At 34.2% G+C, this 11,396-nt stretch overlaps 1 protein-coding gene across 1 annotated transcript; it reads right to left on the reverse strand.

Moving 5' to 3' along the window:
* Positions 1 to 1,674: 1,674 nt before the first annotated feature.
* Positions 1,675 to 11,396, reverse strand: LOC123566290 (metaxin-1-like). The gene is made up of 8 exons (XM_045360246.2): positions 11,254 to 11,396; positions 10,102 to 10,171; positions 9,097 to 9,173; positions 8,060 to 8,152; positions 7,512 to 7,691; positions 4,364 to 4,440; positions 2,923 to 3,083; positions 1,675 to 2,187 (listed from the first exon to the last, which is right to left on the reverse strand). Exons 1-8 carry the CDS (start codon positions 11,335 to 11,337, stop codon positions 2,000 to 2,002), a joined length of 930 nt encoding a protein of 309 aa, XP_045216181.2. The 5' UTR covers positions 11,338 to 11,396; the 3' UTR covers positions 1,675 to 1,999.

The following is an 11,396-nucleotide window of genomic DNA, read 5'->3' on the forward strand; positions in this document are numbered from 1 at the left end:
TACTGTGGTACACATTTATGCCAAGTTATTTGAAAATCCATCCATCGATGACAAAGATATGGACCGGACACGCCAATCAATGCACTATCCTTTAACGTCTAAGTGTGACCTTGACCTTTGAGCTACGGACCTGGGTCTTGCGCACTGCACGTCGTCTTACTGTGGTACACATTCATGCCAAGTTATTTGAAAATCCATCCATCGATGACAAAGATATGGACCGGACATGCCAATCAATGCACTATCCTTTAACGTCTAAGTGCGACCTTGACCTTTGAGCTACGGACCTCGGTCTTGCGCACTGCATGTAGTCTTACTGTGGTACACATTCATGCCAAGTTATTTGAAAATCCATCCATCGATGACAAAGATATGGACCGGACACGCCCATCAATGCACTATCCTTTAACGTCTAAGTGTGACCTTGACCTTTGAGCTACGGACCTGGGTCTTGCGCACTGCACGTCGTCTTACTGTGGTACACATTCATGCCAAGTTATTTGAAAATCCATCCATCGATGACAAAGATATGGACCGGACACGAAAATTGCGGACAGACTGACAGACCGACAGACAGACAGACGGTTCAAAAACTATATGCCTCCCTTCGGGGGCATAAAAATTACTAAATCGAAATAAAAGGCATAACTTTGTAAAATTGCAAAACAAAGTTATAAAACCGGAGGTTTCAATCCATTTCCACAAGCCATTACTGCAACATCAGCTAACATACTAAACTTAAACAAATCAGGATGAATACTAGTAGACGAATACAAGAGCTCCACTACTTGAAAAAAATTCAAATAGTCAAGCTAAAAATGATAGTAAAATAGGCATATTCAATTCATAGCGCACATTTTTTTCTCTTTTTTTTTATATTTATTGTTTCTTACTTAAACATGTTTCAAGACTCTTTTTTTTTTAGTAAAACTCTTGTAAAAGACAACTCTGAAGGAGATACCTCCTTAATACAGGCAGATAGTTTCTTTCTGGCCATACTTGTTTCTTTGTGAATGTACTTCTTTTAAGCAAAACAAATAATGTAACATGGGCAGCTGTGGTCTAGAGGTTAGGGTACTAGCCACTCAACAATGAAGTAATGAGTTTCCCACTGGTGTAATGAAAATGTCTTCTCATAATATTATGACATACTGGTTTTTCCAGGAAGCGGATTTGAGAGTTATTAAAATAAGCTTCAAGCTTTCAAACAAGTGAGCTAAAATACATTAGTACATACTAAATTACTAACAGTTTTCCAAGGGGTGTTGCTTCTACAGAGGTTAAACAGTTCAAGTTCGAGGGGGCGTCAGAGGTGTTGCACATCCCATTACCTCTCATGATCAGACTCAATCAAACCGAGTCTGTCATTATTATTCTTGGTTGCATTCTATGCTTTCAAAGGATCTTTTTACAGATTTTATTAACTATCACAACAGCAATCTTTAAGTGCCCTGTGGTGGCTGTAAAAAGTCTCCCCATACTTGGATTCAGTGTTGTTATATTTTCTGGTCCTTTGGGATCATGGAGTCTATCAACATATGTGTAATAGAGTTCCGCTTAACCCGGTGCTAGGGGGCGTGAGAGGTGTTGCACCTTTCATTACCTCTCATGAACAGACTCAATCAAACCGAGTCTGCTATTAATATTCTTGGTTGCATTCTATGCTTCCAAAGGATCTTTTTACAGATTTTATTAAACATAACACATTTATCATATTTTGCATCCACATTATGACATCCTTCAAAACACAGTTCAATTCTTTCACAATCTTACCTAAAAAGGATTATTTAACAATAACTTTAATTTTCTTACAACCGAATCCAAAGGATTATTAATAACTTTCAGTGTTTCACAATCTAACCAAACAGACCATAGAGACATTCAGTGTTATTTTACACTGTAACACAACCAATCACTAGTAACTTTGTTCTTATTATATTCCAACCAATCACTCCAACAAATTATTGCTTTAAGTAAGTTTCATTTTTTTCCTTTCAGTCTAACTCAAAGGATCATCGTCATCTATAACTTCCAGTCGTATAAGTCCGCTCACAAAAGCGTATGTAACCATCGTTGTTACAGCAAACACTCCTGCTAGCACCATGTTTCTCTTCCTGTTGGGAAATTCCTGACTGTCTGACTCAGCATCTTTCTTTCTTTGTTCTTCTTTATGTTTGGCTTCCATTTCTGATAAATATACAGCATTAAGTAGATTATTATCAAAGATCTAGAAGCCGTTAATCACAACAAGGCTATAGCGGCCAGACAATACTAAAGGAACCAGCTTGGGAGCTATCTGGTCTAGTCGTATAAAGACAGACAGGTTTTTGAACACTCATTTTTCACTAGGCACTGCCAAAGAGGTCTAAATTATAGCTGATTTTTTTTTAAATTTCACATTTGGTAGAAAAGATTGGAGAGAAGGTTTTATTTAGGGAAGTTAAAGTCAATTTTAGTACAAGTAGTACTACCAGGTCACACCAAGTCACAGTAGTGTGATTTCGATGTGATTTTACAATCAGCAAATGTGACAAGAGAAATCTCTATTAGAAGTCACATGACCTTTACATCTTCAATTTTTATTTTTTTTCACAATTCTTCAAAATGAGGTAGGGATTTGTTCTCTGAAAAGGGTCTAGCTGTATGTTTGGCAGCTCTTTAAAAATTGTCAGTTTTAATTCATATTGAATACATATGGGATACTATTTAGTCGTATGTGACCTAGTGCCCTAAGTCGCTAACCTTGACCTTGAATATATGTATGATACACCAAATCATGAATGGTAACAACTGTGTTTAGCATAAACTAGTGGCCCCTAACAGGGGCTAAGTGCCTCCATTTGAATACTTTGATCAGTTGATATCCTACTAAAAACTGTTATTTCTTCTTCAACTGTACGCCTTACATTCAAGGGCACTTACCTTCTTGAGACAGGGGAAAGAACTCTCTTGTTATACGTGTACATAATATACACAAATTATCACAATTTGATCGTAGATGAGTGGTCACTTGGTTACTGTTCAGTGGAGCATTTAGTAAAGGAGCCACATATCCAAACACCAGAGCATCCAGTGACGAAGGCCTGAAAGACAAGCAAGATTTCACACAATGGAAAGTACTCAATGACTCCAACTTGATTCCATGCTATTTGGGTACCAACTGAAAATATCATGATAACAGATCATTCTTTTTTCATTGCATCAAATCAAATGGGCTTTCCTATGCCAGAGCAAATCTGTCTATCATTGTACTTAACCTGCTGCTGGACACTTACAATTGTATCATTAATGTCAACACTGAAAGTGAACTTTTAATAGTGTCTTTCAATATAAAATAGTACTGTACATTGTACTATAAAGACAATATAAGTACCGTACAAGCACATCCTTATACATATATACAGAACCGAAAGAAGAGAAGTAATTTAAGCAAACTAATCATTAGGTTGCACCTTTGCACCCAGCAGAGATCATCACTAACACTTCAACTTGCACCCTTTTAAAATCCACAAAGGAGCAGTGATATGAAGAGTTTGCAAGGTTTTTTGCCCCCAAAGAGTAGTTAGAATGAATAATAACAGTCTCTAAACTACAGTATTACCAGGGCTCCAGATAATTTTTTTGGCCAATGAGTATTTACTCAACATATTTTTTGTGAATGAGTAAAATGGTAAAATCTGAAATTTACTAGAAGTAATTTTACTCCTGAAAATTTATTGTGATAAAAAACAGAAATCAGTTTTATAACATACTTATTGGGTGTTAAACCCATGCATTTGTTTGCAGTTTAGTTTCAGTTCATCATTTAAGTTTTTGCTTCTTTTTTTCCCTTGGCTTGCTTTGGCTTCACACTCGCTACTGAATAAAATAGAATATTCAATATACCTTTAGCTATGTTTTGGGGATCAGTCTTGTTGGTTTAAGAATAAGTAGTGTTTGTTCACTTACACATTCTTAGAAAGAGACATTTTTGTTTATTCCGCGCTGGAAGTTGATATTTTAAATCGGCACCGCTTTAAAATACACTACCGTACCAACAATATTAATTCCCAACTATTTGATATAGGCAGACATCGAGTGTAAAAAAAAGTTTAACCTAGGTTTATAGATTACCATTCAATGCATGTGTACCTTCCGGACGATTCAGATTTTCTTTACGCCAGTAAAAAGTCATTGCGTGCGTTTCTGTTATTTTGTATACTTTTTTTATACGCTTAAAAATTATCAGACATGCGTATATGCATTATTTCAAAGCGTAATTTACGCTAATACGCATCTTATCTGGAGCCCTGTATTACTATTTGACAGTTCTTCGATGCTACAGCCGTCCATATTCTAATACCAGAAAAATCGGTCAACTTACAAATTTCCAAAGAAATATTCTTTATCCCCAAGTTTTGCTGACAGCAGTGATAAACAGATTTTTGCATCATTATAAATCTGAAATGAAATTTTCAACTGAAGTAAAAAGGTTTTATAGGAGAGATCGTGTTTGTAAACAAATCCATTGTATTTTCTATTTTTAGAACTGATAAGACAAAGACCATGTGGGCAGACGCTGAGCGTCCATGTTTTTTGTAAACAGTGATGTTTTTCTAACGGCTTAAACTTTCTTAAAACACAAATAATATCAATAATTTTTTGAACAATGAAAAGTGTATAAAACAAGCAATTTATTGATTACTTTTGATTATAATTTCGAAATTAAATGGATTAATTATGAACGCTTAACTTACAGTGGTTTTTTCAAAAAGTTTGGAGGATCGCTACGCCGCTATTAAAATCTTATGTCATTTAAACGGTTATTCATTTTAAAAAGATATTTAAATGGGAAAATATGAAAATCGTAACCATTTCAAAACTTTTTGAATTTTTAAAATCCATAAATGAGCGAAAAAGTTATTAAAAATTAAAAATTCAGATCCCATACACAAACGATGTAAAAACATTTGTTTTACCCACCACCAGATAAACAGGTATTTATGCGTGACGTCATGGCGATCTCTCCTATAGTTCAGTAACACAATAACTAGCAGTTAACCTAACTTTTTTCTTGTGACAGTCTGTCTCCTTGTCAGAGACCATTTTACAAGAGATACAGAATATCTATCATAACAGTTATCCCAGATCGATAGTGGAAGTTGTTAAGCACAAGTCAAAACTAGAGCTGTTACTTAATGTGATTTACATTCCGTATACTGCAGTGTCAAAGGTAAAAAGACATTTGGTCAAATTTCAAGGGCACATAATTTGCAATTTTTCAACAGACAAATCATTAATTCTCCCTGTAGTGGGGGGAGTGGGTATTGCTTTGGTTGGGCCCTTTTAGCAACATTAAAAATATTTTTGACTAAGTAAAGGACCGTACCTCTGAGCCAGCCAACTAAAATCCAAAAGAAGACCCTAGGTGCATAAATTCTTATGCTGAATAATATTTCTGCAAGGTTTAATAACCCAATTCAAACACTTTTTGATATACATGTGACACAGACTTGTATGCCCTTTATCAATATCTTTTACTAAATTAAGGGCCATAATTCTGGTCTGGCTAAATGAAATCTCCAAAAGAACCTACGTGTGCAACAACATTCCTTAATGTTTAATTACCCTAGGTCAACTTCTAGTGGTGATGTGCATTTAGTTTCACTGGGATCCCTTTTAAAGTGTTCTGACCCTGCCAAAAATTTTCCGGGTTTAGCTACAGCATGTAGAGGGCAAAATCCAGAAAGTCCCTACTCACTTTAAATAAATTGGTGAACAAATTATCCCCAATCTTGTTTTTTTTTTCAAAATAATATTAATTATATATTAAAGTGAACATGAGAAGGATGTATGTGTCTGTACAGGAATAAGAGATGGGTGGGGTTTGTGAGTGGTGGAGGGGGGGGGGGAAAGAAGAAAGAAGTGGAGTAACAATCACACAGGTTGTACAAGTTTATTTTAGTAAACACTCAGCTATGGGCACAGTTTTTCTACTTACGCTTCCCTGTTAAATGAAAGAAATATGCACTTTTTACTTTGTAAATTGACACCATTAATAACTTCACACATAATATGGATTCTTATATACAGTAAAACTGTGTTAATACTTAATTGATGACATTAGAACAGTTGTGGATAGTATAACATATTTAACTTGCCAGTACCAGCTTTCATACTATATTATCTGCAGAAAATAGTTTGGGCTCTATGACCTGTCTAAATTCATTACATGTTACTGGACTAACAGGCATATTCAGTCAATTTATTCAGTGTGTTGATTTTCCCCCCACAAAAATGAAGGGGAAAGCTCTGCCGTATCATGACCTATATTTGTATCAAGTTTTACGAAGACCCATCAGCGGGTTACTTCGTTTTGCTGACATTCATGAATTTCAAAACAATTAATTCAAAAGGGTAATAGCTCTGCAGTCCTGATGAAAGATACACATGCTCCACAGCCCTATAGTCATCTATATTTGTATTAAATTTCACGAAGATCCATTAATGGATTACTTTGTAAAGTGGGAATGTATGGATTGTAAAATAATTAAAGGACAATATGAGAATTGATTCTGACGAAACTGCACATGCACCATTGCACTACAGTGATCTAGATTTGTGTAAAATTTTGTGAAGATCTATCAATAGGTTACTTAGATTAAGTCCCTTTTTTACCAAACAAAGGGGAAAATCCCTGCTTTGACTTAGTCAAGGGGGATAACTCTAAGTGTGAGCAAAGGTCATGTGCTAATAAGTCATTATGCGAGGTTTGGTGATTCTAATTAAAATACTTTTTGAATTATAATCATTTTCATTTTTTTTTTACTAAATTAAAGGAGAAAACTCTGCTTTTCCTGGGTCAAAGGGGACAATACAACATGTGAGCCAAGGTCATCTGCTAATTAATAATTATGTATGGTTTGGTGTTTTTAGCTGAAATACTTTTTGAATTATAAGCATGTTCAACTTTTTTTTCTTTCACCAAAACAAGGGGAAAAACTCTGCTTGGTCAAGGGTATAGTACTGTATGTAAGCAATGGTCATGTGCTAACTAATAAATATGTGAGGGTTTGTGATTTGAGCTTATCATAAGTATTTTCAATTTTGGACAGACAGATGGATGAACAGGCAACATCAAAACAATATTCCTCCACATTCGGCTGGGTATAGTAAGTCAACAATTTAAAAATAAAAACTGGAAAAATTACTTTCTCTTGTTATGTAATAAAACACTCATTGAACGGCTTGCTGGTCAATAGTAAAAACTGCTGGCCTTCAGTCCTTCGGCAATAGTTTTGACTATTGACTGGCAAGCCATTCAATATGTTTATAACGTATAAACCTTGCCAACATCAACTTCAGTGCTTTATGTTGTGTCCTTTTCACAGCTTTACCTTGTAAACTTCCAGGTAACCATAGTTTTAATGGGAATGGTGTTTCTCTTGTGTACCATAGTCATGTTATATCTGAATAGTTCTCACTTTCTAACCACCACAAATGTAACTAAAAGAAAGAAGTTACGTAATTACCTTTGTGTCTATATCTGCCTCTGTGATGTTTTCTGTTCCCTGTGCTACATACACCCTTTTTTCAGCTTTACTATGAAAAGTCCCCGGTAACCATAGTTTAAATGGAAATGGAGTTGCCCTTGTGTACCATGGTCGTGTAATATTTGAGTAGGTCTCACTCTCTAACCACCACAAATGTAACTAAAATGAGAACAGCAAAGCTCTAATGTATATAAGTTCTATTTTATGTATATATATATAGAGGAACATAACATTTTGAGGGCTTGAAAGCAAAAATGTAAATACTGATATTACTGAAATATAAGATATGATTCATTTTGAATACTGATCTGCTGCAACTGCAGGGAACTACCCATAGTCACTGTTAGCCAATGTCAGGCATCTAAAATTTGTTTTGCTTGTTTTGTACACAAAATGATATGACAAACAAGTGTTTTTTCAAACACTAATCTTGCTGTGTATTATAAATTGTTAGAATAACTTAGCTTACGCAGTACATTGTACTTCTGAATTCAGACACTAATATGATGGATAAATGTTCATCATACCAATCCTGGGAGTAGTTTCTCTTCAAGCAAGGCCATATAGGCAACAACATCAGCACTCTCTTTAGTAGACAGGTTAAAATCTGATCCCCAGTTCTAAAAATAGAATCAGTGTTAAAAAGTTACTATAGACCATGACATTACCAAAGTGTTTTAAATGAGATTACTTCAAAGGTTTAAAAAAATCTTAAGTGAAATGATGCTGCTGTATTTAAAACTCAGGAGAAAAGCTTTATCTGAGCTGTATTTCATTTTTTACAATTATACTTTATAATCAAATAGATAAAAGGAAAAGATAAATCTTGTTAAAAGGCCTGATCCTGTCATACCTCAAAATTGAGCTGGCTTGTGAAGGTAAGGGAAGACTTCAAGAGTTTTAACTTCTAATAGTTTACAGTAGGTCAATCAAGGCTTTCACGAGGCTGGATAATGGTTTTCATTTGCCACTTTTTGCCTAAAAAGCCTTTAGAGTGAAATTTGGCCATTTTTATTTGAATTTTTTTTCAGCCAATTTATTTCGCCTTTTTAAGGTAGTTCTACAAGTTGATTAAGGCTTGATTTTTCAAAATTTATTAATATACTTAGAAAATCTAGTTGAGTGCTTAAAATTTTGCTAGACTGGTTTGAAAAAATTGGGCCCAAACACAACTTTTGATAATGGGAGTCAAACTTGACATTTTTTTTTCAACAAGTGCAATGTAGATTTTAATAAAAAATCTACCAGTTGTTTATACATATGGTCTGTTGTGATTTGTGTGTCCTTTTGCAGAGTCTAGGCTTTATACTTTATCTGAAAAAACATAACTTCAGGCTCGTCAAACTTAAGAACTTTATCTCATTCTGCAACCGATGAAATACAAAGAAGGTCCTGTTAACTTTAAAATGTAATGACTTATTAGGTATGTCAAGCTTAGTCTATTACCAAAACATACAAACAACTTCTTTATGTATTTAATGTAAACCAACCATGTTTTACTTATTATCATACTGACTTTTTTTGACCTTAAGAACCTTTTGTGGCAAATGAAACAATTACTGACCTGTTTTCTAAGATAACTGAAGATATTTGCTACTTTGGTCTCATTATTGTCATTGTGTCTCAGCCAAGGGAAGTTTCCTGAAATATTCAAGAAAAACTATAATAAACATCTAATCTTTAAAACATCCCAAAAATCTGAGAAAGAATGCTGTAGAAATGATAATGTCTGGATATATTATCCACTTCAACTACAGTCAGAATGTTTGAAAACAATTGCAGCATTTTCATTGGTAAATTTATGACAACAGTGTTAAAAACTTAGGTGTATACATAACATCTTATACTGAGACATTGGTTCCAGTCTTTTCCAACATTAATTTTAGGAATTGACGGAAATGCAGACAAATTATGTAAATTAGTGTAGGTAATCATGCTGCAAGTTGCAGTATCAATTCATATCTTTAAATCTATTGAGCAACTCGTTATATTTAAACAGAAAATACAGAATGAAATATGTATACTGGGTATACTAATTATCGTGAGTCTTATATTCAGTTGGCTCTATCTATAACAAAATCATTATTTGAAAGGATGAAATTCACCCTGTTTAATTTATTTATATCTTAGCTGTATACATTTGCCATTGGTGCCTAAGTCATCAATACCAAGGGTAAAAGTCCCACTTTAATCCTACAGAAAAAGATGGTGGGGAATTTTTGCATATTCCGGCATATACAAATATCCCTATTACCATGAATTTTTTCAATCAAAGGCAGTTCTTTAACTGACCTGAGATAATAAGAGCAGTTCTTTTTCACATTTGGTTTAACCAAATATGAAACAGAAATTGTAGAAATTAATAAACAATTTAATTCAAAATTAATAGAGGAAAATTGCAAAGATAAACCACTGTGACTAGCAGCTTAGCTGAATTCTTTGAATTTTAGGATCAGAGTAAAATATATTGAGAGAAAATTTGTCAAGTAAGTTTCATGATTAGTCTCAAAACATAACATTCCCGGTGATAAGTATATCATGGTAATTGGTATATGTAGTATATATGTACCTGAAGGTGATTTCCATGGGCTGGTGTTTTTGTGAACTTTAACAGGAACACCAGAAAACCTACAGTACGCCTGCAAAAAATCAAATTTGTACAGTGTATTTATATAGTCAATATTTGCTGGTTGTCAAATTTAATTTTATTATCATGCAGCATGTGCACATGACACAGCATACAGACGTGGAGGTGGACTGATGCTCCTTTCTTGAAATAATTATTCCTTTGGGGTAATTTCAGTCATTTGAAAACTGTTAATTACAACAGAATTCAGTTTATAACAAGGCATATTTGATGATCGAGACATAGGTATGCTCAGTGTATTAAAATAATAAAATATTGGTTGAAATTAGCAGGTGCAGGTTATAACACACTAAATAGTAAACAGTTGTTGTTCTTTATTCTATATAAAATTGACCTAATTCCAATGACCGCAGCACACATCAGGACCCATTTTAAATTTCTATAACCTACATTTTCTTGAAGAATATTGTCAGTATACTAACTAAAAATCAAAAGAAAAGTGGGGGTCATGCTTGATGCAAGAAAAATAACTTCAGTCAAACACACAAACTGCAAAATCAGCTAAAAAATGAGACCCCAATTTATACTGGTGGTGTATGATCTACGTTTCCATGAAAAATTTTGTAATGTTGTTATTTCATTATGAAAATGCTACCTACATGTCAAGCATAGATCAGTCATGTGATTTTAGCAAAAAAATTGCAAAGAAAATAAGGAAAATAGCTCTACAGAACAAAAAATCTGAGGACTATTTGTATCCACCATTATGCAACTACCATTTTTTTCGTGCGCCATTTTTCTATTTAGTGTCTGTATGCCTGCAGAGCTGTGAGGGGGCCTGACTTCATACAACGTGTCCATGTGCTGGACCACTTTCAAGTTATTGTGTCAAATTTCAGACTCCACTGCAGGTTAATTTTCAAAATAGGGTTCATTTAGCTCAGCGATATGTTGCAGTAGCTATATAAACATTTCATATGCAGACATTTTAGGTATAACTCCTCCACCAAGTGCAAGTGCAAAGAAGTGGGTGGAGAGAGAGGTCAACAAGATTCATTAACCAAATTAACGACTAACAAAGAAAATTTATTCTTGAAAAGAAAAATATAAAAATGGAAGATTTAATATACCAACCAAGGCTGCCAGACAATTTGGATCAACTGAAGGCAGGTCCCAATCACCTCCCCAAACATTCAAATGTACGATGTTGTCTTCCATTTTGAATGTCTGCAACCATTAGTAACACAACGATGAAGAACTACAGAAAAGAAGAAAAA

The sequence above is a fragment of the Mercenaria mercenaria genome, chromosome 8 (assembly GCF_021730395.1).
Source record: "Mercenaria mercenaria strain notata chromosome 8, MADL_Memer_1, whole genome shotgun sequence".
In the NCBI taxonomy this organism is placed as follows: Eukaryota; Metazoa; Mollusca; class Bivalvia; order Venerida; family Veneridae; genus Mercenaria; species Mercenaria mercenaria.

Excerpts from the sequence above, each read along its gene's own strand:
- LOC123566290 (XM_045360246.2), bottom strand. The coding sequence starts at position 11,337 with ATGGAAGACAACATCGTACATTTGAATGTTTGGGGAGGTGATTGGGAC. Across the intron at positions 9,174-10,101 it reads CCCATGGAAATCACCTTCAG|GAAACTTCCCTTGGCTGAGA; the intron begins GTACATATATAC and ends TGAATATTTCAG. Across the intron at positions 3,084-4,363 it reads GAATATTTCTTTGGAAATTT|GCCTTCGTCACTGGATGCTC; the intron begins GTAAGTTGACCG and ends CTTGTCTTTCAG.